Raw genomic sequence first — 27,683 nt, forward strand, 5'->3', positions numbered from 1 at the left:
GTAATGGTCTGTATTAGACTGAGGATTTGTTTCTCGAGCTTTGAAAATCAGTCCAGACTCGCTCAGCCTGGCTGTTTGGGTTTGGCTCCATTCAGGTTTAATGTGCTCCGGTTCAACTCAGGTCAGGCTTGATTTCATTCTTCTGTTCCCGATCCAAACAAGAATCTTGTTTGGATCGGGAACTATTTATGTGTTTGCATTAATTTAACAGAGCTATATTTTGAATCCAATGCAATGTCAATGTGAAAGAGCCGGCTCATTGTTGTAATCAGCCTATTGAGGCTTTGAATCAAAAGGTTACAAGCAGCTCTAACAGCATTTTCCACTAACTTAAGAGTAAATCAAAGGAAAAGCGACATTATATGAGGTAATAAGTTTAATTTAGCGAGCGTGTCTAAATGGGTCCAACAAGGTTATTTCTGAGCCGAGTTTTGAAAGTTTAATATATTCCATTTACACTTGTGGCTTGCTGGTAGGTCCACCAAACCTGACAAGACCTGAAGGCTTTTGCTGCTAACAACCCAGCAGCACCTCTATAGGTTAATGCAGCCTTAAGAAACAGTTTAAACTCAGAACAAATCCCATCCAGGCTCTGAGCAGCAGCAGCAGCGGCGGCAGCGACTTTGACGCATTAACACAGAAGTACCTGAATGCAATAGATACATGTAGCGCGGAATATTCAGCTTCCATACAGAAACAATGACAGCCGTTTTTCCCCGCGTTAACTGACGCTTCATAAATCACACTTGTGGGCTTGGCCCGGAGAAGACGGATCGTCCATCTGTAAATATTTATTCAGCATCTCTATAATTAAACAGAGCCAATGCATCATGTCAGGCATACATGTCTGATGATACCGGCACACACACAGCGTTGAATAATACAGTGGGGAACAGCTTGGTCAAACATTTGTTGTAGATCCAAGAAAGAGAGTAGTAAGACAGACAGACTGAAAGAGAGAGTGGGAGAGCGATGAAGTGGCGGAGGACAGACGAGTCCAACATGCTAGACTAGTAAATAGTAGACTGATAAATGCAAGATGTCATTTGACAGCGTGATAGTGGAAAAGAAATCAGCAGATGAAATGATAAATCCAAGATGTTACAGAAGAGAACAGCTGAGAGAGATGAGAGGCCAGGAAAGATGAATCCAGGATGTCAGAGGGAAGACGGAGCGAAGCCAGACAGAATGGGACGGTTTTCTGCGAGGAAAAGTTTCACCACAACGTTTTCTCGGCTCTCCCGTTTGGAGGAAAATGGAATTTTACCGATGCGTTCTTTATTCATGAGAAACTTCAGAGGGCTTGTGTGGGAGAGAAGCACAGAAATGCTCTCTGACTTGGCAAAGGCTTTGGGGGGTTGGCAAAAAGAACAATAAATACGTTTTGAATTGATATTAATCGCGTTTCAATTTTCAACGTGGCGATACAGATTAGATAAGGTAACACGCTCCTTACCTTTGACTCGCAATGGATTTTGCTGTCATATAAGGTAACTGGTGCTGTCAAATATTGATGAATTATCAGAACACATTGGTGAGAGGATCCATTATAGCAGCATGCAGCTCAATTACTTAATTACTCATTTAAGTTGATAGATTCTGTATGTTTTCTATCCCAGGATGCGGGTCACCTCTCCATCAGTGTTTTATTGGTTTGAAGTATTTCAGCTGAGTTTTAACGTGTTTACGCCTCTATTTGTCTATAAGTGCAGCAGTTTCTTTATTTGTGAATGCCTTTCATGGTTGCCGCCTGCGTGCAATATATTTATTAGTATGCCGGGTGCGTCCAGATTTGAATCCATCTGGGAGCTGCCATTTCCGATCTGAGACATTTCACACCGACGTGGAGCAACGCCGCAACCTCTGCCGGTCCCCTGACAACAAACGGCGGACAATCTTCATCCATCTTCCTTCCCTCTCACACCAATCAAATTTGCGTACCAGGGGAGAGCAAAGAAGTCCCCATGTATATTTCAACAAAATAGCTCAGCCAATCTGCAATGCAAAACTCAGAGGAATGTGACATTTAGGATGAAAAATTGATTCCATAAACACACCGCTCGCGAATAAATTGCTTCTAATCAAGGCATCACGTTGACACGCCTGCAGTGCTTCTTTCACTTTTTAAAGTTTAAAAAAGAATTATTCATACATAACATTGGACGGAGTTAATTCTATATTGTCTACTGGGAGAACCTCATTAAGTAATCCAGTATAAATAGTCTATTGGCACTAACCCGCTTTTTACAAGTTTTATCGGCTACGAGAGATTTTTCAGGACAAACATGCAAAACATACGACGTCAGAACAACTGTAAAGTTGATTTACAGCATATATGTTTTTCTCAAACAAATCAGTGTGCGACAGGATTTAAATTATTTCAGGTTTACAAAATAATGAACGAGCCTTCGTTGAAAAACTAACCTTTCACCTGACCAAGACCCAGTCGCCATCGCAGTTTAGCCTTTTTCTCATCTACAAATATAATTTATGTTATGATGATTCATTTTCGTCCTAAAATCCCTGTGATGCCCTTATGTGAGTGTGTTAACAGGTTTAGAAAGATTTAAGCATCCACCATTTAAGTGAAACGCGAGGCGCGCACGCGCACGTGCATACGCATAGACACCATATGTGCCCCCTCAGAGAGATGGATGGCGTGCATTCCCATCCCTCTCCTGGGCCAGAATCCAGGTGCACAACAGCTGGGGAAGCCAGGGGAGAGGGTGCTGGGTGAGGAGGGATGGGGAGACGCGGGTCTAGGGATGGGTTGATGGAAGTGAGGCCAGCGGATATAAGGGATGCTCAGGACTAAGCTATAAATTTCCTCGGGGGTGCTCCGGGTGCTTATGGCATCTCCTTGTCTGTCCAGACAGCAGTGCTAATCTGGGATGTTGCTGTGGTGGTGAGCCCAGTTTCATCACATACGCTTGGTCACAGTGACTTTTTCTTTTCTTTCTTTCCTTCTTCTTTTTTCTTTTTTTTTTTAACCCCGCTGGGCATAAATTCTGCTCTGTACCTTCGACTGTCATTCACTACGGACAGGTTGAGTTGAAAGAAGAAAGCAGTGTTCCAATCTGAACAAGAGAATAAATGTATTTTTTATTTTTTATATAAAGAGCAGACCCCCCAAAAGAAACATGTTTCTGCTGATTTACATTCCTGCTTTGATGTTGCAGTGAGGATTGGGAAATAACTATCTAGCGCTCTCGGAAGATATGCTCATGTTCAATACGGCCAGCAGTTGGTCACTTTCACATTCTCATATCTGGCTCCTGTTTCAGTTCATTGGTTCAACACAGCTATTTCTGGGAGCAGACACCTATGTATTACACCTCCACAGTTAAGTTTATTCATTGCTGTTCAAGGTACAGACGAAAAGTCTGAATTTGATTATGAAAACACTGCTTGATGTCAGAATAGAAGACACCCCATAATTAATTTTCTATCTGTAATCACACAGGGAATGATTGTTTTTCTTCATTACTTGCAGAGCTAAAACAGCAGAAAAATTATCACTCAGCAGCTTTTGTAAGTAATTGTTTCATTTCAAACAATTGATTTTGCTTTGCAGCCAACATTTGTTTCAAATGTACGTCCTCCTGGATCCACAGACATTCAAGGTTAAGCTCCATACAGGCCACTCTATCACTGATCGGCCCAACCGGGGGGATAAAACACAATCTACCAACTATCCATATGTTGCAGGGTTTATACGAGGCTTCACGCTGTGTCTATAGGTGGAGGCTGTGTGATATTTGAATGAGATGGGATGAATCCACTGAGTAAGAAGCAGTGCGGCTCAAGATGACTGATGGACTGCGATGCCCCACTGTGTGTCATGGTAAACTGTTTTTGGATGTGATTTGGCTCAGTGGGTTTGGAGTGGAAACAGAATGGACTGGGGGAGAAAATACTACACGAGAAAACTCTCCCAAACTCACCACAAGGATTGAGGCGATATGCAGGAATGGGCTAATGTCAATGTTTAGCACAGCGAGAGTCAACTTTTCCATTCAGGGGAAATCATACGGTGTGTATTTGTATTGATGCAGGAGTTAATCAAATAAGGTCTCCTGCGAGTCAGAGCTTGTTTTAACATCCAGGAGTGCTCCTGATTGGACGCACATGGACACACATATGATACCTTCAGAGCAATAATAAAACTCCAAATGCACCTTTTCAGAATAAAAGCACATCAACTGTTTCATTGAGACCACACATGGAAGCAGATCCACACACAGACAGAAGACCATATGTATGTTGCATCTCAGTGTGTCATCCATCATGCGGTAAAGCCGCAGTAGGCAGTATACTGTGTGTTTGGCCTCAGCTCCTCGTTCAGCCCTCATTAGCCATCAATCACCTCCTCGCCGCTGGCGGCCTACATGGGATGAGACCTCCCGACTTCACATCCGAGCAAGATGTTCAGTTTGGCACTTAAAACACCCACACGCACGGCACACACCCGCATGCAAACGAGTGAAAACATATACTCGCTCGCCCCACGAAGTCAATGTCAAATACGGCGGTTCAGGGAAACACTTACTCGCTGAGAGGCTCGTCGCTGTAGGAATGCAGAGCCGCTGAAAGGTCTGCCAGTTTTTTCAAGTGAAGGAGCTTGTTTATCCTGCACAGTTGAGGAGGTGAGAATGTCAAGGCAAGGCTTTATTTACATCTAAAAGGGCAACTATGAGTCTAGAGAATCTACTAGAATCTACTTCTACACTTACATTTTTAACTGAAGATTGTTATTCGACTTTGTGCAAAATCCGCTACATACCGAACATAATCTGGAGCATTCTCTATAAGTTCTTTTTAGAAATTGCAGAACTGTCTCTCAAGATGTCATGTGCATAATACAAAAACTTCACACATCAGGTATGGTCACACGAACCACAAACAATTCAAATACTGAGATTCAGACTGCACCATGTAAACACTTCTGATGAGATTGGTTCTCTCCGACAGAAATTAAAATCAGATCAGGAAAGTGTAGCCCTGTTTACGATCCCATCGGAGTCCCTGCCCAGTGGCTTGATTCCCACACTCACAGCTTGTGTCTGTTATGCCAAGTTACCACACGATGAGTCATGTATGTTATTCTGCTAAAAAGTGGTCGATGTCGTAAATGATGCTGCGCTTTCAAACGATGTTAAACTACTCGACAAACATTAATTGTGCCATGCTCGCCTCATCCTCGTCATCCTCTCAACAAGTAGAAAGTTTCCTTGGTGTTGCACAACAACCTTGTTTAGTCTAGTTAGCCAATCCATCATCGATGGCGGCCGGCTTCTGGTTGGAGATGGACATGGGCTCATGTGCGCGTCAACCAACATCAAGGGGCAAAGCATTATGGGATTTTACTGTCTGACTGACTCAGATGATATTCATGGTGCATATAAACCCGCACATCATTCTAATCACTTTATTCACTGTTCATGTAAACTCGACAGTCTAATCCCTCGATATAAAATAATCCAATCAGATTGACGGTATGGTGACAATGTCAGTGCATTTACTGTGGTTTACCTCATCGTGCTTATCTAACTTCAACACGTGTGCTTTATAAACGTCACAAAAACTGCACATGAGCGACATCTGTAACTGTTTCCTCAGTGAGTGATATTCCTGGCTTTCCAAGCTGCTCCAATTAGAGCATTTTCATCTGCTCCTGGTGAAGAAATGTCTGTCTAGCGCAGATTCCTGTTTTGTCTCGACACAATATTGCACAAAGTACGACATAGTTTCCACCAAATGCCGCATAGAACAGACAGAACTGTGGTTTTCTTTTTTCTTTTTTTCCCCCGTTTCTGACATGGGAGAGCTTTTTTTTTTTTTTTTTTGAAGCCGTGACACCATGTGGTGCAATGTGATGAAGTTTTGATTGATGCTGCATGCGAGATGACTTCTCCTGGGTTGTCTCAATACATTTATGTGGACAAATGTCAAACCTTTGGAAATATTGCAGCGTTTGTGTTCATTTTTTTTGCGACTTTAAAGGCAATTATTTAGGGATTTTTTCTGCCTTGCATGGATTGCTTTGCGATTTTTTCTGAATTGTTATGTGCAGGAGCGTGTTGAACATGCTCTCCGAACCACTCTCCCAGAGCAGCGTCTCACCCCACTGAACCAGCATATGTGCACGACTGCGGATATGTGCATTTCCGTTTGTGTGAAACAACTGTGGCTGTTTTAGCGAGAACTACTGCAAGCTGGATTACAGGATGCTGCCACAGTTAAGTGTGAGATTGGAGGAGGGAGAATAGAGTGTAAAGAAACGGAAAACAGCTTTTTTCCTCTTGTCCGTCGAGTTCTTTTGCTGAGTTTTCACTGTCTCCCGGGGGCATAAGGAAGCATTGTGTATTTTGCTCTCCACTTCACCTGCTGGGCAGTGTATGGAGGCCATTACTTGACAATGATAGCTGCACAGGCTTTTGTCCTCGACCTGTATATGCCAACAGCTGAAGATGCTGTACTAGAGGAGGCATACCGGGAAGGCATATCTTCGCACAGCAATACACAGAGTGCTTGCTCTGTGATGGTGAGCCTGAGTCTGATTTGGTCTGCTATCGACGTGAAACTCTCATCCTGTTGGACTAACATCTCTGAAGCAGGCTTCGATTAGGAGTGAATCAAAGTGGTTTGGGGGTCACAATTTCCTCCGTACAGGCTTTTAGTTATTTGCAGTTGCTGTGTCATAAATCATTTTGAACTTTGATATTTGCAGGACAATTTTTTTTAATATTACTGATAAAAATATGATGAATTTTAGCCTCATATTTCTTTACCCTGGACTTCCTCGCTCCTCCTCCTCTTTCTCTCCACTCAGTGGTCCCTCAACTCCTATCTCATCCACCAGCTCGGCTCATCCATCTCTACACCCGTCTCTTTTGCTATTTTTCTTTCACTTTTCACTGTTTCCCTGTGTGTGTCTGAGAGAGAGGTAGATAGATCGAGAGAGGAAAAGTAAGAGAGGTGGAGAGAGAGAGAGAGAGGGAGAGAGAGAGAGAGAGGGGCCTGACACATGGGCTCAGTTCCTTAATAATGTCATTCGTTGTGAACGCTATTAGCAGATTACCCTTGGCCCAGGGCAGCCTCGCCATGTGCAGGAACTAGATAACCTTGTGTTCGGTAATTTAATATCAACACTTCCCCTCTTTTCTCACCACGCTTTACAACACACAAATACCCTGCTTGTCCCCTCCAGTCCTATTTCTTGGAGAGAGAGAGAGAGAGAGCGAGAGAGAGAGAGCGAGAGAGAGAGAGAGAGAGAGAGAGAGAGAGAGAGAGGATTACAAGATAGTGACTTCTTGAAGATCCCCTTCCTTCACTGAGAAGTGTGGCAAATCGCCCCTTGTCCATGGATGTGAGAAAATACATAAACAGGCTTATACTGAAAATTCCATCAGATTTAATGCAGTGAATTTAACTCAATGCAACATCAAAGGAGCCGCCCATCTTTTAAAGACCCCGAGATGGGGTAATGTCATTTCCCCCTCCTTCTAGTTTTCCTCCTCGCGGCCTATCGTGGACCTAACAGTTACTACGTATCAGGCGAAATAGAAAGTGCAAAGGAAATGTTCTGTCACAGTTTGATTCTGCTAAGTGTGGGTGAGAGAGGCAGTGAGAGAGAGAGCGAGAGAGAGAGAGAGAGAGGGAGGGAGAGAGATCCACCACTTAAAGGAGTGAGCAGTTATAGAATCAAATCCCACACTCTATCCCCCACAAGCTGAATCACAATCCTGCATTAGTGGCTATATCACACAGGGTCCCGCGGCTTCTCTTTTCCCCGCTGCCCGTGAGCCAAGCAGGAGTGAGAGGGCCAGACGATGCAGGCCTATCACTCACCGGCACTCGCTCACACCGGCATTACCACGCCTTTATCTCATCTCCTGCAGCCCGCCATGGCCGGCCGCCTCTCGGTCCTCCAGGCTACTTTACTAATAACCTACTCCTTATCAGTCACTGTGCACCTCTGCCTGTGATCAAAGAGCCAATTAATGGAGCGGGGAAAGGTGAAGCATTCAAATAATGGAGACAGCTGTTTTTCTCTGTTTGAGAAAATCCATTTTGTATTGTTATCGGCTCCAAGCAGCTCCCCCCCGACCAGCGCTTAATTCAAGTCGCTGTCTGCTTCTGCCTGGCTTGATAAGAGTGAGTGGGAAAAAGACAGGGAGAGAGCGAGAGGATGATTGTGTGTGTGTGTGTGTGTGTGGGGGGGGTTGAAGAAAAGAGGCCTGGTCACAATGAACTTTATGTGGAAGAATGTGGCAGGAATATCACAACGGTCCAACTCATCCCCGAGCTTTATCACTTCCAAAGTGGCTCAACACAGAGATAAGGAGAGGGGACGGGGGGGCCGTGAAAAGGCAGAGCTTCCAGAGCTGACGAGCCGTTTTAGGGCCTCACCGTCAGGCGCCTCGAATGGGAGCAGCTGATTCCTGCTCTTTGAGGGCCAGCACAATCTTTCCCAGGCAAAAAAAAAAAAACCTGAGGTTAGTTAGGGGGTTAATTGTACTGGTGTCAGAGCGGCGCATAAATAGCTCCATCAAAGCCTTGTATCTTAACAGCTTTGTTGTAATGTATCTCCCCTTAATTTTAATGGTTCATTTAGCCTTGTCACTATGTTTGGTCACATTTTTATGCGTGCAGTGAGGTTCCTGTCAGATGTTTAATCAGTCTGTCAAGTGTCTGAGGTGCAGTAACTCACATAGTGGAGTCAGAGCAATAGTCAGGCTGATTTATTTCCCATACTGTATTAGTAAAGACAGATATGCAGGAGACATGTTAATTGAATAGTAATTATTTGCATATTAGGATACAAATTGGCCATAGCTGGTTTAGGTCATAGTTTGTCATCTTTCATACGCGACATTGAGAGTCAACACTCTGCTGAGGTCGTCCGGCACCAAGAAAAATCTGTTATTTAGGTTTTCTCAGCTGCGTTTGTTCCTTTATTTTATGATGGTGCTTGATGTAATTATTTCAAAAGTGTACTTACACACTGACGTGGGGTTGATGACAGTGTAATATGTCTCATTGTACATTAAATGATTGTGTAACTGTCACCCGTGTGCAAACACCCAAGTTCCTCCCATGTCTTTCAAAAAGTTTAAGAAAAGTAGATTTTAACTTTTAGACAGCGGTATATTGAAAGGTTATTTTCTGAATTTGATTATAATAATATGGTAAATTATTATGTTTTGTAATAAAGACCACATTTCAGTGGTAAGTAAATAACCAAGCGTGTCATCTGGAATCAGATCCAGTCCTGATAAAAACATGGAATCAAATGTTTGGGGATACAATAATATATAATTGTAAAACAAATTATGGAAAGTAATAACGAAACGGAATGGAAATAAAAAAGAACATAAAATTTACTCAGATTTAAATATTGTTAACATTCCATTCACATGCCCTTGTTTTTTGTTTTTTTTTCTCCCACAACTATACAGGTGGTATTCTTTGTTATTCAAAGTCCTCGAGCATTTCATTTCACTCAGTCATTTACCAGGATGAACCTAATTCAACTGATTTAGTCTTCATTATACTGAGTGACAGAGAATTACACCGTGTCATGTCTCCTTGTCTCCTTAAGCTCCCCACTTCTAGGTTGTAAGGCTATGTTTGTAAAAAAACAAAACAACAACAACAATACAATCCTGAAGTGGGTTTTACTGTAGCTGGAAGTTTAAATTAGCAGATGAACTCTTCTGCAGTCGAGGGATGGATAAGCGATCAGAAAGACGCTGCAATAGACGAAAGAAATCCCCCTCAATGAAGACAGTGAGGGCTGGAGCCTGGAGACAGGAAGAATAACCATCACTGTGTATGTACTTATGAAGAAGCTGTGAATGTACTTAGCAGTCCTTTTTAAGTTTTAGATAGAGAGTCCAGGAGCAACTGATTTTCCCCGTCTCTGCTCTGGATGTCCTCTCTGTGGCACCAACAGCTGGACGAACTGGACAGAGTCGCCGCGTTTTAAATCGATCTGTAACTGAGCCCCGCCATCAAACAGCCACTGGATGCTGGTCTTGGTTCAGCTTCTTCTTGTCTGATGTGAAAAAACTACAAACTAATCAAAGTTGTTGTAGATGTGGTACTTTTACCTTCACTGTCAATGGTTCACTTCATGTTTATTCATCTGTAATATCTTGTTTGTGTTGATTCACCTCGTTTAGGGACCTTTCTGCATGGAGTTTGTGTTTGAGGATAATCAGTGACTCTTCATTTCCTGTAAGAGTGAATTTGAGTCAAACTGGAATTTTCTCCTGTAATAATTACTATAAAAACCAGAAGGATTCAGGTTGGGATCGCTGCAGTGGAAACCGCCACTGTTGTTTCGCAGCGATGTGAAACAACAACATAACTCAAGCTACAAAAGTGCAGATAATTGTTATTCCCACATTGCTGTTTAACACAATGACTGTGCCAAAGTCTTAATCCAATCCTCCAGTTTTAACACAAGCTATTAGCACTAAAAGCACCATTACACTCAACCCCCCCCCCCCCCCCCCCAAAAAAAAAATCAGTGGACTATACATCCCTTAATTATCATTGTTTGTCGATACTATTGCTAATCTTTGGTAAAGCAGCAGTAATGAAATAACTTAAGTCTGGGCTCTCTGGGCAGGAATTAACATATTTATTACACCGTAAAGAGAACAACAATACCAGAATTATACTGCAAAGTTTCACAGACTGACAGACCATAGTTTACAGCCCAAAAAAAGTGTTAAAATCAAGGAACCAAAATGGAGAAAAAATAAAAAAAAAGTCAACAAGAAACCACAGTTCTGACATAGTAGACTGGAAAGCTCTCTAGAGGACACTGACCCTAAGCGATGGAAAGACCGCTTAGTGTCAGCCTACCACTAACCTGTGGTTTTCATGTCTCAATTAAGTATTGCACAACAACTTCAAATTATTTCAGCTCTTTTGTTTTTTTTTTCCACTATAAATTTTCTCAAGAGAACAGAAAAAAAAAAAAAAAAAAAAAACCAAAAAAAAAAAAAACCCTCCCACCCCCGAAGTTCAACTCATTCCCCCGGATTAATGCTACGGCCGCACGCTCTTCACTGCCGGCCCCGGCGGTTCCTCAAAGTTTCTTGATAAGCAGGAAATTTAAAGAACATTTCCCCTTATTGTGAAAACAAAAACAGATCAAAACAAACAAACCAAAAAAAAAAAAAAAACCAGGCATGCCTAAATTCATGGCCTTATTCTTTTTTTCTTTTTTTAAGCTTAGTTTTTCCACAAGCTTTGCCGTTTGTGTTTCCCCCAGCCGACAAGCTGACGAGCACTTCAGCGCGTCTTCACAACAGAGAAGAAAAGAGCAGAAAAGGGGAGGAAGGAACAGGGAAGAGAAAAAGAGCAAGAGAAACATTTCTTATCTGTGACCTTAACTCGGGTCGTCGAAAATAGGAATCGACGATGGCGTTTTTCTTTAAAATTAGCACAAGTCTTTTTAAAATCTGTTCAAACAATTCAAACTCTTGATGTACTCTAGAAACGCCACAGGCATAAAGAAACATAACAAAAGTTTTTTTTTTTCTTTTTTTTTCAGGTTTTTTTTTCTTTTCTATTTTCTCATATTCATTAATGTTTCTTTTATTCATGAGGTCTGCATTGTTACCAAGAAGTGATATGGTTTTGCAGCTGTATGAGCTTCGACTTTGGGTTTTTATATTTTCCTGTTCTCTTGTGCCCATTTGGTTTCGACTAGACCAGTATCAGCGCCGCGACTGATGCTCTTATCGTGCTGTAAGAGGTAGAGTGAGACTTGTTCGCCACCGAGGAATTTGTGGCAAAACACACATAGAGGAGGGAAGAAAGAAAAAAAAAAAATCAAATAAAATAGAGCTTTAAAAACTATCATTGAGTGATAATGCGTGTCCTAGTTTGTTTTGTTTTTTTTGTTTGTATTTTTTATTTTTTTTTTGAAACCCAGATTTTGCCCTGATAATAACAAACACATATGTTACTTGTTGTATACCTTTTAAAATACACTAGTGTTAAACAGCTTGGCTGCTTCTTCACAGCTTCTGAGAAGTCGCTCGTAGGGTGTCAGACACCTTTTTGGATTGTTTAACCCTTTAAAGTCAAGAATGCAGGTGTGTGTGTGTGTGTGTGTGTTTTATTTCGACAAGAAGGGAGCGATGAGGAAGTACAGAGGGAGCTCACTGCCCCCGACCTTTGTGGGCCTCCACTTGTTCCTTGAGGTCAGAATTTGTAACGCGCTTCTGTGGTAGCACCAAGGTGTCTGGGGTGAAGAGCTTCTGTGTATGTCAAGGTAAGTGCTCTCTTTCTGCGAAACCGGAGGTTTGTTTGAGTCTCACACTGAAGGTTTACCGCTAATATTTCCGTTAAAATCAAAGTCATTACGAAGCAAATGTAAGTGGTATAGTTGTGAAAGCCCAGTTTTCACATTCACATCTTTGAATCCAAATGAACTTAAAGCTGAAACGGGCACTTCATCTGACATTTGAGATAAAAAAAAATAAAATAAAAAATCATCCCCATCCTTTTGTTGTTGTTGTTCCTGTCACATTAGATATTATTGCTCCAGTTAACATGTGATGCTCCGTGAACGGGATTCGCGTTTATCTCACACCTCCTCAATTCACAAGATGAGTGCTGTGGACTTCCAGAAAGGACATCAATAAATACGGTTTGTGACGTTAAAAATTGGCCCTGCTCGTGAACGCGTGAACAAAACCTGCAGAAATAAATAACCAAGTGTTTTAAGTGGACAAACCTCTTTTCAAAAATCGTTTAAATCAGGATTTTGGTCCTTGGTGTCAGTCTTTGGCTGTTTTGGTGTTTATTTTTTTTATTTTTATTTTTATTTTTTTATCTCTTGTGTTAATACTGTGTGTTTACCTGGTGCTTTGCAGTGTTAAAGCTGTCAATCGGAGTCTACACCTCTGCATTTGGAAAGTTAAGTTTGTTAGACTTTTTTGTATTTTGTATTTTTTTTTTTTGGTAGTTTTTCATTTTTTTCTAAAAAATAACAAATATTTAACAAACGTTCAGTAATGTGCATGCACTGTCTGTAGCTATTGAAAGAAAAAAGGCGTTATGGCTGCTTTTTTTTTTTTTTTAGCACACTAAGTAAAAAAAAAAAAAAAGAAAAAAAAAGGAAATGGATTTGGCGATTTTACATTTTTCTAACTCCCTTCAACCAAAAATATGTGAAAAAAAAACCCAAATAGATAATGCTAATACTACATATAAAATGGTTGATGATTTATGGCTCCATACCAACAACACAAGTATGCTGAAAAGAAGCATGCCGAAATAACCTCTGTGACAGTGCAAATACAATTATGTATGTCCCTTGTACAAAACATTTAGGTTAGCATTCCGCGCAACATGCCAGTTCTCAGAAAAGATCTAGTTTGGACTCAAGTAGCAGCTCTGAGATATAGCTTGTGTCTTTTCTTGAGGACGAAGGGAAGTCAAACTTAGAGAACTACGAGGAATCTACCACTTACACAGAATAGAAAAGCAGCTTGGGGAAAAAAGGAAAAGAAAAAGGATAACACTTATTTTTTTTTCTTTTTTTTTTTTTATCTCTTTTTGCACCAGCTAAGAGAGAGTTATGAAGGACTTGGAGTTGTGACCGGTTGGAGTACTATGCATTGTCACAATTGTCCAACACATATACAATAAATAACCATTGGTGACACCACGGGACAGAAGTCTTAAACACCATGACAACTACAGAAAGCAAAGAAGAGCGTGAAGAAATGTGAAAATGTCTTTCAGAGTTGGAGGGGGGAGGGGGGGGTTTGGGGTGAGTCTCGGGGGTTCCAGCTCTGGAGTGGCCCAGCCGCCGCCGCTGAGGTGAGTCGACAGTTATCTGCCGGTGGGCCGATGACTTCACTTCCTGTTTGAGAGCTTCCGTGACCCACCGAGCGTGCATGTGCGAATTGTGTTCAGTACATCCTCCACATGTGCGGCGGGCAAAGTTTTGTAACTTGTCCAAGAATTCTGCCTTTTACATCCTTCAGGGAGACCGGGTTTTGTATTTCCCAGCCCACTGACCTGGATATCATTACAAGTGAGAGGGAAATAACGTTGGTGGAACAGCTGGCTCCGCTTGCAATCTGCTGCACATCTGCCCATTTCATGGCGGTCTGTGGGCCAGAGATTCGGTCGGTCCTCCGCTCCTCTCCAGGCAGAAAACTTGTTTAGTCATCCGTCTGTGTGTCTTTCAGGGTGTTTGAACCTAAAATGTTACTTAACAACGTCAGTCTTTCTGTTCACTTGTTAGGCTCCTTGGTACGTTGTTTGGTAAAACGTCTGAGGTCGACTAGTCTCACGTCCCACGCACAGGAAGGAAATTAGCAATAATTCAAGGATGGGAAGAAAAAAAAAAAAGAAAAAGAAATCAAAAGATTTTAAAAGAGGAGGTCAGATATACTTGTCTTGAGTTGACGGCTATCTCTGATCAGTCTCTTCATATTTACAGGAGGAAAATAAGATAAACTACAATGACAACAACGTTAAGAACAACGGGTACGACGACAAACGGACAACAAGAATAGCAAGTGTAACAATAAAAGGATGTCAATATTTAAATTCATTCATTCAAAACAAAGAATATCTTTGTGTTTCCTTAAAGTCATGGCAAGTCAATATGACCTGAATTATGGACCTCCTCCTCTTCCAATGACTACGCCGCAAGATAGACACTGCCGATCTCTTCCTGTTTCATCTCCGTATCTTTGCAAGGCAATGCAGACAGTCGTGCTGTTTGTGGGGTTGAGGGCTGGCTCTTACGCTCGGGATGCCTTTGCCTGTAACCTCCGCGGGTCGTGTCTTAGCGCTGTGTGCCGTCAAGGGCGGAGGAGGACGGGGTGCTGGGGGTGGATGAGCGAGGGGTAGCAGCAGGCGGGGTGGCAGCCGGACTCCCGGTCCCGCTGCTCGGGGTGCAGGCGGAGGAGCTGATGGGAGCGGGGGTCTCCGACCCCGGGACGCCTCCCTGCTGCTGGCCGGCCTGTTGCTGCTGGGCCTGGAGGGTCTGGCCGCAGACGTGGTGGTGCTTCTCCCAGTCCTTATGCTGGCAGAAGGAGCCGCAGTAACGCGCCGTGTTGCAGCCGCTGCACGTCTCGCTGGCTTTCCGGCCGCAGTTCCAGCAGCTCTGACAGAGAGACGGAAACAAAGTCAATCGTCACAAAAAAAACAACCAAACAAAAAAACATCCAGACGACAAACACGCTGTGAGCTGACCACTTGAGGTGATGGACTCCAAAGTGCTTATAAAACCCCGTTTACACACCCAAAAGAACCACTGCAGATAAAGATTAAGGAAAAACAAGCACAAGATTGCACATCATGGAACAAGCCTCTGCTTTTACATTTAGCACTTAAGTTTAAAAACAAACCACAGTCAGATCAAAAACCCATCTCTTATTACACTTAGGGCCTCTTATATATCTCGGAAACCGCAGGGAGAGCATGTCAGAGCTGCAGCGTATCCACAGGAAACAGGAGAACAAAGTTATAAACAGCCTCTGAAAGTTCTCCTCTGGGGCGCTTCTCTCTCATAAACATTGCTCCTGCAATTAATGTCAGATGTGAGACATATTTCCCTTTCACTTAACTGATTAAACGTTAAGGTCTCCAATGGTGTTGAGGAAATGAAAACCCTCGTCCTTATTTCCTCGCAGCTCAATTGCTAACTTCCCTCGCAACATCTTGCAGCTACTCAGTTGGAAAATAGAACGGAGGAACGTGACGGTTACACATGCTTGATCGACACTGTTTTGCATTTTTTAGTTTGTTCTCGCTTTCTCTCGATGGAAAGTGCAAGAAAAACCGCAACTAACAAAACACGATAATCACTGTTTTGAGGTTTGAGGCACAGGCGACGTTCACGCCGCTCGCTCCCACCTCGCTGGAGTCCTCCTGCTGGTTGATTATGGAGAGCGCGTCCTCGGCCGCCTGACGTTTGGCCTCGGCCACCGTGTGCTCCATCTTGGCCCGCTCGCTGCTGATCATTTCGTGAGCCTTGCGCTCAGCTTCTGACACGGCCTTCTGCAGCTCTGACATGGCCTGCCGCTTCACCTCATTCACGGCCTCTTCTGGAAAGAGTGTGGAGACAGAGGAAGTCAAGCCTCCCGAACCTGCAATGCAGCGTGTGTTAAAGACCTGCTCGTTTGGCAATGCATTTCCAATGAGTACAGTTACATTCAACGAAATGCACACAGTCAAAGAAAATGTGAAAACAGAGAAAACAGATTGATCATGCTATTTTTTAAATGGCTTGCATCAATCTTTTCTAACAAACGTGTTATTTTGTAGTATTTCTTAGAATACTCTGTCGGCCATTTTACTTTAACTAAGCATCTGTTCAGTCAGTGCACCTAATTAATGCATTCATCTTAAAAATGTGCATCAACATCTGCACCGTTTGAAGGGAAAACTACTGCAACTGCGTGTAATTTGAAACATATACCAATAAGTTTGATTCATATTTAGTGTAGTATTTGTGTAAATATTCCATTGTATGTTTCTAATAATGTATAAGTGACCAAAAAACCCAACAACTATTGTTTGTATTGACTAAACAGCCAATAAGTCAGCTGGTTTTTTATTGAATTATTCAGGCTATGGGGGACTCGTATTTGTCAGTAATCCCGATTTCAACTGTCATATTTATTCCCATAGATCCTCTAACAGGGCAGCGTGTGATGTTTTAATGGAAAGCGATCATATTTGAAGACGAGCAAACAGACTGAAAAAAATAAAAGGAAATCTTTAATTTGAAAAGCGTATCCTCAAGAAACCCGCATGAGCCAATTAATCCCAGGTAATCACTCATAAATGTGCTTTTGAGCTGAAGCAATGTGTTATTTTATACTTGTTTTGTGGAGTGAATAACCTTGCCGTGTGGGTGTTAAGTGGTGGAATTCCAACCGAACGTCAAAGCAAAAGGAGGGCTTTTTGTTTGCTCCCATCAAGCCTGTAACTTGACTAATTGTGTATGCAAATCAGGCAATTTATATTTAAATTATGCATTTCCATTGTGATCCCAGAGGCCCATGCGGTGAGGGGAAGTGGGAAACCGGTAGGACACCGTGCAAGGTGCTTGAATATTTATCACCAACTGTAAACATTTTGCCCATTTCAAACAGATGTATTCACGGCTGCACTCCATTGTGTTAAAAAAATCCTATTTTGCAATCCTCCCTGGGTCAAATTTAAATCAGTCTCTTCTCAGCCGGAGTATAAGCGACTGAAGTGAAAAGGATAAGGGAAATACAGAGGAGAATGCAGAAAGAATGAAAAATAGCAGGCCCCATTTATCCGACAGACAAAAGATAAATACAGCTTTATGTCTGACAAATATGCTCCATATTGCTTCATTCCCTTCGTACACATTACGCTTGTATTACAAATGTTAAATCTGTTTTCGGGATCAGACTGAACGTGTGCCTTTACAAAGAACGAGACATTTTTCCCCCCAATCGTGATCGAGCTAAATTTTTAAACTCGGGTGGTTTTGTCTTTAAGCTACTGTGCTGTCTGAAGTCATGGAAATTGCTCTGGTGCCGTGTGATATACGCCTTGTGCATGGAATTGTGATTACACACCAAATGCCTTAGATGGAAGATCGATCAAAGCTGGTGAGGGGAAGGAGAGTGCCGACGAGCAGGCTGAGTCCCGGCGGTGATACTCAATTCAATTTAAATGCATATTACTTGTTCTGAGTATCTCACACATCATGCTTGGTCAAGCAAGGGGACAATTTCTTTTCTCCAAGGGGTTTAAAAGGCAGATATACTGTATCGCTGACGGTGAATATAAAGTGGATTCCTCAAGCAGTTATTTTATTTATTTATTTATTTACTTTCAGGGGTGATGGTGAACGCAGCTGCAGTCGTGAGTTTAAAGAATGCAAGAAACGTTATGGCGTCTGCCGCTTTTAAATGTGCTGGCTAAACAATAAATTAGTGTCGACACTCAATCTTAGCTGGCGCTGAAGGAAAAAAAAAAAAAAAAAAAAAAAAGTGTCTATAGTTTTGTCAAGCATAATAGCTGCAATGTCTGTCATTGAGGGAATCGGAGAAATCCAAAAAGCAAAATGATACTGAGTCTTGCTACTGTGCACTCAGCAGCACAACCGCTGGAGCAGCTGTAAAAGCTGCTCGTGTGTCTCATTTGACTGGTGCAATAAAAAAAATAAAAAAAAAGGCAAGACCTGACCTCATATTTGGAGCGCGCACAGCGTGGTGGGAAAACGTTATGTTTTTAACATCCCACCGTATCAGATATACGCGATTTTGTAGGAGCAGCTCGGGTTGTAAAAACAAGTCTGAGGTTTGAGAGGCTGGACTACCTGAGGAGAGCAGCGGCGCTTGTGTGTGTTTGAACACACATCGATCGACTGTCGTGTCTGTCTTATTTGTTTGCTCACTAACATTATGATGGCTTGTCATACACATCAGTTGACACTGTCTAAGGTTATGATTTGATTCTAATTAAATATACTATGGTTAGATTTAGGCAAGCAGTGCTTATGGTAAAGCTGAGTGTGCAGAAATAAACGCACGCTGTGGCTGAATGTCTTGCTCACCGGCTTTTTTCCAGATTTCTTCTGGGACGTAGCCAGACACAGGCCGGTGTAGCAGCTCCCTGTGAATTTCTAAGAAGACACAAACACACAATTACGTTAAGCTCATATCGCTGTGCGTTAGCATATTGAAACACCCCCCCAAAAAAAGAGAGCCTAGTATTGAACCCTGATGGACACCACATTTATTTCTAGAAATCAAACCAAAAAAAAAAAGGCAGGATTCTTCACTCAGTGCCTTAAAACAAGTTTTAAACATGCAGACATGTTTTTTGGTGCCATGTCTAATACCAATTCTGACGCATGCCAGCGATCAACTACCTGGTGTTGTGTTTTCCTGCGCCGCGGGACTCTGCTGCCTCGACTGCCCGCTGGCGGCGCCCTTCTTTAACTCCTCGGCGTCGCTGTATCGTCGGATCCAGTAGTTGAGCTCCTCGCGGTCGGCCTCCTGGCACCGCCGCAGTACCGTCAGCGAGCGCCTCGTTTTCTCCACCATGTCCATGATGCAGTTCAGCAGCTGGAGGCGACAGGGACGCAGACACAGCGCTGAGTTTACACATGGATGGGGTGGAGGGGTTGATTTAAATTCAGAAAGGGTGTGGTGAGGAGGGTGGGCTTTTAATTAAAGGAAACATCTGTTGTGTAGCGTTTGTGTCACATCATTACATTTATTCATAAAGAGGCATAAACAAAAAGGATATATTTAGTTCTAAATTGTGGATTCAGCTTGTCGGTACATCATTAGTAATATCGGTAATTTTAAAAAGAATTATAAATGAGATACGTGATGTTCTGTGGTATTCACAATGTTAAAGAAATGGGACTGGAAGGTCAACACACAAATAGCAGTTTAGCTACATACACACACGCACGCACGCACGCACGCACGTACAGAATCAGTGAAATGTCATTTCATATACAGAAGTTACTGCAGTTAAAATTTCCTTTATCATTAATCCAAATTGTAACAGAGGCTTAGTGACAGATAACAGGAAAAATAACACAGATAATCAGTGTTACTTACAAAGATAGAGTTTTAGAGTATAGTAATAAAAAAATGTTATTACTTTTCTTACATGGTCAAGGTGCTTCCACTCCTCAGCCCATTCTCTGTCTGTCAGCCTGTGGTCAATCACTTCCTCCTGCCTGCTTCCTGAATGCATACCTGTGAAGATAGGTGGACAGAAAGATGGAAAGATAGACAGAAAAATAGATGGACATGAGGAAAGATAAACAAAGAACGCGCCAGTTTGACCCAGAGGATCAGTCAATATGAAATTTCTCCATCATTCCCTCGCCCTTTCCCTTCATTCATCCTTCATTGGTTCCCTGTTTGACACCCTCTCTCCATCCATTTCTTTCTCCTCCTCCCTTACTCCTCCTTCTCTTTGCCGTCTCCATATCTCTCTCGCAGCCCGAGGGGCAGGACTCAAATGACTGAGCTACGAGTCCAGTAAACATCCATCACAGGCGAGACATGGTAAATGTCTCCCCTATTTTTAGACCAGTCTTTATTACAGCTTCTTCAAGGCTCGCTCTATGCAGAAAAAAAAAAAAAGTATCTAATATAACAACACCGTGTCTAATGTGTCTCCGTGGAGCGCTCACACATTTCCGCTGCACAGAACTTCCAGTGACTTCAGCTTTGGTTTTTGCTCTCTGAGGCAACGTGATGCTCAGTCAGCTGAACCTGCTTCAACAGGCTGAAGTGGAAACTCAAGTCACTGTTGTTTTAATTACTTGTTCTAACAGTTTCTCCTGGACGGAATACGAACGAGCTCACGTACCCCCGGACTCCCTTCCCACGTGCTCACCGATGGGCCTGGCTCTCTCCCGGATCTCCCGGTGATTTGACGCCGGGTGCCTGTAGGTGTCGCGGTAGTGGTGGGCGATGGCCATGTCGTCTAGCCGGTAGTGCTGCGGGGGGAGCGGCCCCGGGTGGGGCAGGCCGTTGGGTTGGTAGGAGAGCCCGTTGGAGGGGCTGAAGCGCTGGGCGGGGCTGATGGTGCAGGGCCGTTTGCTGGGGTGAACGTCTGTGTGCAGGGCGCCGTCTCGCTCGAAGCCGTTCTCTTTGGTTCTGCGTGAAAACGTGGACAGATGAGTTTCACGTCTGTGCTCCATCTTTCTGGTATGCAAATGGGGGTTCTCTCCCAGCAATATGAGATCGTTTCAACTGTTTATTTTAGATATTATCTTTCCCCCAAGAAGCTGGGAACAAGTCGCACTGTTTCAAAAGCAAATAGATAATTATTTCTTCCTCCTGGCAAAATGACTCCAGTGTCGCGGTCCAAGGTAATAAAAAGATTTAGCGACTGAAATTAAACCCAAATACTGCTTCGGTTTTTCAAGTTGAACATATTCTCTCACCAGTGACATCCAAGCAGATAACAAAAGACCTCTGGCAGCATAATAGACCAAGAGCTAAGGATCAATAAGACAGTGAAAGTGAGAATGACGGTGCAAATCGGTGTGACGTTTATTTAACAATCGTTTGGTAAAAAGTCGCGCTAAATAGGGTTATTACAGTTTCGCTGCTGTAATAGTTTGTGTCCAACTGGACAAAGTAAGAAACATGAAAGGCAATTTTTTAGTTTTTTTCTCTCTCTGCTGAAATCATTTTGGAATTCTTGTTTTGAAAACACGCCCATCCGCTCGTACATGCACACACGCACACGCACACGCACATGCACACGCACACGCACACACACACTAAAACTTGGATGTGGGTGCTCGCACAAATTGCTGCCACATGCGAACGCACCCACTCACACAAGTAGTTTCCAGGGGATCAGGTGGATTTTTGTTCGCCCGCTTCTGAAGATTAATGTGGCCAGGTGTGCATGTGTGTATGTGTGTGTGTGTTCCCAGTGATGTCAGTCCACAGTTAAAACTTGCCAATCTTCTCTGCTATCTGCAGTCCTTTAGTCCCCCCTTCATTCTCCAATCCCCCCCCCCCCACCCCCCACCCCCACCCTCTCTGTCTCTCCGATGAACAGATTGAACTTCTTAATGAGCTGTTTTTATGAGCTCCTAATGCTCATCCACAGCTCTCCATATGCTCTTTCCTTCCACTCGTCTATCTCTCTGTCTCCCTCGACTCATCCATCCACCCCCACCCCACCACTCATATTTCCCCAGCCTTTCTGCTGCAACAATGTTTATATCTATAGGCACTGGAGTATACATATGCACACACGCTCACAATCACCTATGCAAAGGAATGACGCGCTTACACGCAATTAACCTATACATATTTACAGTTTATACTAAGACTTGCACATAAACACCCACATTTTACTGTGTGTGTGTGTGTGTGTGTGCTTGCTGTCTCATTATCAAAACAAACATATACCTTACATGTATGTGAACTTGGTTCATATTGGAGCAATTCTAATGAGCTGTATTATTTTTCCACAGAACCCTCAAAAAAATCTCATCTCAAATTCAACATTTAGCCTCATTCGTGTCATTGTGCACTTTAAGGAGACACGTCCCTTCACTAACAGACGGATCGATTAGCTGCAAGAAATATTTACTTTGACGAACTAAATCAAGTCCAGAGGCTTTGAAATAACCAGTTAAGAGCAGAGAACTCACATGAATGTCGTACTTTTGTGTGAATATGTTAAAGGATGATGATGCAATCCATATGTTTATTCAATAAACTGAGTCACTCTGAATTGTGCCACATAAGAAAATAAAGTAGAGAGAGTTAATGTCTAAAAACTTTTTTTTCCTTGGAGAATTCAAACTCCACTCAATAAAGTACAAGTGCTTTTCTCATATGCATATTATATTTGATGTCTGGTTACTGTAGACCATGTTGTAAATCAGCATGCGCTGATGGTGCATTGTAATTAAGGATTCCTATTCAAAATTCCAATATTCGGACACTGGCTCCAATGAGTGGGAATGCAGAGCGGAGGTAAGCAGAAACCAGAGGTGCTTAGCCAGCCATATTGGTGCTGGAGCCTCATCTGTATGTGCTATCAGACCATCTCCCTAGGCACACACACGCACGCAGGCACGCACGCACGCACGCACGCACGCACGCACGCACGCACGCAGGCACGCAGGCACGCACGCACACACACACACACACACACACACACACACACACACACACACACACACACACACACACACACACACACACACACACACACACACACACACACACACACACACACAAACAAGCGTATGCAGACGCAAACACCATGAAGTCCACTCACGCTTCTACGTTCGGTAGAGAACAGCGCACACACATTCACACAAAGGCGGCGCATTCTCTCACTGAATACAGATGCCTACTTACTTTTTTCTCTCCACCAATTCCCTCTCACATTTACACACACACCTTTTCGCCCCTAAGCCCGCTCCCCTATGCACCAGACGGCCTGCAAATATGCAGGTATTACAGAAAAAGTCTGCCTATCTGACTGTTGTGGGAAAAGAAAGGTGAGAATTATTAATATCACAGTCAGCATTTTTGTCCCTCAGCAAATATAAAAAGTACATTTTTCCCTCCCTTGCTTGCATTAAAATTTTTACCCCCGTGGGACTTGCTTTTTTATGTATCGTACTGTGAGCGAATGCACAACAAAACTCAAATGTTGTCAGATTACTGTGCAATTATCTTAAGAAGCCTCAAGATATTGAAAGTAGCCATGTTTATGTGACTATTCACTTAGTCTTCTAAATAGTAAAATATTTGAAGTCTGATTTTATATTTTTGTTGCAGCTCTGTCGTTTGAAATGATTTTACTGGGTTGGACATAACTACAGCTGCACACTCGGACACACACACGCGCACTGCTGGCTTGTTTCTGTTTTATTTTCTTATTCAGGGAGTGGAATATAGGTTTTTACAGAGCAGCGTGTTCCTGGTTGGAACGTCTCAGCGCTCGTCCATTAGAGCAGGGAACATTGAGTCATTACCAAAGTCTCTGACAACAAATGGATGTAATGTTTTGAAAAAGGGTGTGTGTGTGTGTGTGTGTGTGTGTGTGTGTGTGTGTGTGTGTGTGTGTGTGTGTGTGTGTGTGTGTGTGTGTGTGTGTGTGTGTGTGTGTGTGTGTGTGTGTGTGTGTGTGTGTGTGTAGCCAGGTCCACTTCCCTTCCTCTCCTCAGTTCTGGGAAATTAGGAGCAGGAGCCAGGAGCCCATGTCTAACGGAGCACATCATGAGGCCCGGTGGCACTCTGACTGACACTTCCCATACATACATTTAAACATGACACTATTGCCTGGCGTTGGCTCAGCTCCAGCCTGTGGAGGAGTGCAGAGGGCTCATGGGGATGCTGGCATCCTCAAAGGGATTTATGCATGAGATCAAACAATAGAGGAGGGGAGAAAAAAGTCCCTGCCTTCTTCATATAAATTCATAAACTGGATGTGACCGTTACGATTGTGTGTTGAGTCTAAATATAAACTAACTATCACTAGATCCTTGATTAGCACTGGCGTTTTCAGACGTACTCACCTGTCTGGCGTCCTTCTCTTGCCGTTCTCGTTGACGTCCAGCAGGAGCTCGGAGGAGTCGACTGGGGAGGTGGTGCTGGTGTCCAGGAGGAGCTGCTCGTGCTGGGCCAGATACTGAGCCGGGTTCTGCTTGGCCAGCCTGGCGCAGTGCAGCAGCTCCCTCTGAAGGAGCGGCAAGTTGGCCTGCGGGAGAAAACAGCACGGAATCGCGTCAGAAACTTTACACAACAATGTCATGTATTAACCGCGAGGACGAGAAGTAAAAAAATAAATAATAATAATAATACGAGACTTTTTTAAATCACTTGTTCAGTCACTGACAGCTTGCTAAAGGGGCTCTCTGTTATCGTTTGGCTAATTTGGGAAACAGTGACATGAATCTGTCAAGATTCACGCTGAGCTGTACACTAAAAAAAAACGTCTTGCATCTTGAAGTTAAACCATCATAACAAAGTTTTGTTCGGAGGAAAGAACATAGTAAAGCGGTGATTGTGTCGTGTGCAAAGATCAGAAAGAGGAAATATACACTGTAAAATGTGGCAAAGGTAAATTCAGTCAAAGGTTGGCTCTCAAAATACGAAAATAAATATCATTACCGCTGCTTGTTTTGAAAGAAAAATAACAGACTTGCAAGACATAAAATGTTACTATCCTTCAGGAGGAATACACAGTCCCAAAGTCACCCATAAAATATAACATTAAAGGGTTCCTCCCTCTTTTTATTTCAAAAACACAAATTTGAGGCAACAAGAGATCCATTTCTCTGAAGCCATCAAACCCCATCTTCGCTCATTAACGTTGAGCCGCCGCCGCTTTCTGTGACCCCCAAAGTGCATCAACACCCGTAAAGTTGCTCTGTGGCGTACACATTTTGAAAAAGAAAAGCAGCTATTTTCAATCTCTTTGACATACTGTAACGAGGGGGGGGGGGTCCGCTTTCTTGTGTGGACGCTACAGGGCCATGCAGGTATATGTGAGCGTCGACTTCAAAGGCATCTGATGGGGTGCGTTTTGGAGCAAGAAGATGAAAGTGTTGCGTCAGGCGGGCTCAGAATGAGAGAGGGGGCTATTTTGGCAAGGTACATCACAGGAGTCTTTGGAGAGGCCATCTTTGCAAGTTTTTGGTCCGTTAATCTTTGTTTTGTCCTCAAAACCATAATCTCCCTTAAAGTCCCCCTGCTTGTTTTTTCCTCTTCTTTTACCTTTCATTCCTTCCAGTTTTATAATCTCTCACACATTCACTTGCTTTATTCTTTTTCCCAGTCTTGCCCTACATTAGGCGGTAGGTTTTCCTTCCCATGTTTGATCGCTCGATCTAGTCTCTGCCAGGTGCATAGAGAAAGAGTACTAATAGCACCCCGCCGTGATTTCTTTAGTGGTTTTAATGTTAGAATCATATGAAATCCTCTCTCCAGTGATTGACTGTAGTTAAAGAAATGCCAAGCGCCGGCCTTGCCTTTACCTGCCCGAGTTAATGGCGCGTTAATAGTTTATGATCGTAATTACCCTCTGAAAAAAAAAGAGAGCATAAAATAGATTGCTTTGACCCTGTTGAACTCATCTTATATTAATTAGAGGTCATCCTAATTGCCAGAGAGATGTGGGATGCATTAACAAAAAGACTGAGTCAAGAAATGTGGACCACTGAGGGGAATGGATCATTTTTCATTTGACAAAGCAGGATGATTCGCTACCGTGTAGTTAACAAACATCTGCACTTAATGGCAACCCCCACCCCCACCCCCACCCCCACCCCCACCCCCCACACCCTTAATTTCGAGTAATGTTCAGCAGACACAGCTATAGTTTTCTCGAAAGATTTATAGTCTAAAGACTGGATTTGTCATTGTGTCAAACGGTGCCAAAAGAACTATTCATAACAAGCCTTGTACCAGATCTGCTGAACCAACGTCAACTTTCTGTTACTGTGTAATTTACTGCCGGGAGACAATAGCGACTTTATTTTTTTTTTTTTTACACGTCTGTGTTGTCCTCTGTCGTTTTTTTTTGCCACTCATGATAGTCCTCTTACTTGAAGCAGTACACCAGAAAAAATAAAAACACTTTCCAGCCAAAGACAAGAGTAAACTTTAACACAGAAGAACACTGTTAGCGTGGTGGGCGTGGAGCCAACGCATCACGTCACTGGCATTGTGTGGTTTCTGATTGCCTCCCTTCCAGTAAGGCGTCCCGACCAATTTGTGGTTTAGTATTAAGAAGAAAAAGGGGAAAGGAGTTGAGTGGGTTTGGAAGGGGGCTGGAGGGTTAGAAGGGGGTTTGTCTCTGTATAACATTAGCGTAATGAAAAACCCCGAGCCCTGACTGGCATTGTTGCAGCTGTGCTTCGACGCACCTATAAAAGCTCCCCCACACCTCCAACTGCTCTTTGCTACCATATGGTAGCTGGCGTTAAAGGCCCCGCAGTGGGAAGACACTAAAATTAGACTGGGGAGAGAGAGAGGCAGGGAAGGAGCGGCGGAGGGGGAAAAAAAAAAAGAAAAGAAAAAGAGTTGCATCTTTGATTCCACAGCTATCCCAGTGATACACTAACCATCTGGTGAGGAGAAGGGAAGGAGGGACCGGAGGATGGATGGATGGCAAACAGTAGATAAACAGAGAAATGAAAGGGGATAAGGACAGAGGGGGAAAGATGAGAAGCTGAATGGCAAGAAGGAAAGATGAGTAATACTCAAAGGTAAAAAGGCAATAAAGAGATGGAGATGGAGAGAGAGAGAGAGAGAGAGAGAGAGAGAAAACGAGAACAAAATGACCCTGTTTGTGATGTTAACACTGAGTAATGGGACCGATTCCTGCTGGCCAGAATCATATCAGACCGGAGGTCTGAGTGTCACGTCACGCACCGACAAATGGTGGCCTGTGCACACGGAGGTATGTTTGTTTTATCTTTATCAATTAAATGCACCAATCTGTCACTCAGGTTCCAGCAGATCACCCACCCAGTTTTTCTTTCGCAACTAAAGAATCACAGGCGCTGTGAAGGCGATCCAAGGTGAATGCGGGCAAAGACTGTGAGGATACACCAAAGAAAACCCACGCCTGCATGGGGAGAACATGCAAACTCCACACAGGATGGCCTTCGAGCCCAATCCAGAATGAAACCAGGGATCATTTTGCTTTCAGAGTGCTCACCACTGCCATGGACAGATGGGAAAAAAACAACAACTGCAAAAAAGGTGTGTGACAGCCTTTGCAGAGGCGTGTAATAAAAACAAATGGGTTCAGTGTTAAATGTTAGGCCCGTCCGCCCTGCTATCCATCCCTCAGAACCACTCTAATATCGATCTCAGCTTCACCTCGACCCCATAACATGATCTGAACTACTTCTGCGCTCTACATCCTTCAATATAAAAACCAGTCCCATCCGTCATCTTCGACTACCAAAACAAATCACACGGCCGCCACCAGTCCCACCTCCAGACTGCATTCGCTTTTCCAAGCCCTAAGAGGTCCAGAATATTCACCGACCTGACAACAAAATGCACATAAATGACCACCATTCCATTTGTACATAGAAAGAAAAGAAACCCCATTGCTCTTCATCCAAATCTGCCAGACTGGAATAGAGAGTGGTGACAAATGGGCAGCAGCCTTCA

General features: G+C 43.2%; 1 protein-coding gene across 1 annotated transcript in view; it reads right to left on the reverse strand.

Annotated features, from left to right (window-relative positions):
- Nucleotides 1-13,589: 13,589 nt before the first annotated feature.
- The window catches only part of runx1t1 (RUNX1 partner transcriptional co-repressor 1), a gene marked incomplete at its 5' end in the record, with an annotated part of 54,815 nt that continues 40,721 nt past the window's right edge, over nucleotides 13,590-27,683 (reverse strand). The window contains 7 exon segments of the mRNA XM_080485329.1: nucleotides 13,590-15,154; nucleotides 15,907-16,097; nucleotides 18,593-18,661; nucleotides 18,911-19,106; nucleotides 19,666-19,754; nucleotides 20,404-20,666; nucleotides 24,071-24,252. Coding sequence (XP_080341455.1) covers nucleotides 14,834-15,154; nucleotides 15,907-16,097; nucleotides 18,593-18,661; nucleotides 18,911-19,106; nucleotides 19,666-19,754; nucleotides 20,404-20,666; nucleotides 24,071-24,252 — 1,311 coding nt within the window. The 3' untranslated portion in view covers nucleotides 13,590-14,833.

The sequence above is a fragment of the Lipophrys pholis genome (genome assembly GCF_963383615.2).
Source record: "Lipophrys pholis genome assembly, chromosome: 17".
Classification (NCBI taxonomy): Eukaryota; Metazoa; Chordata; class Actinopteri; order Blenniiformes; family Blenniidae; genus Lipophrys; species Lipophrys pholis.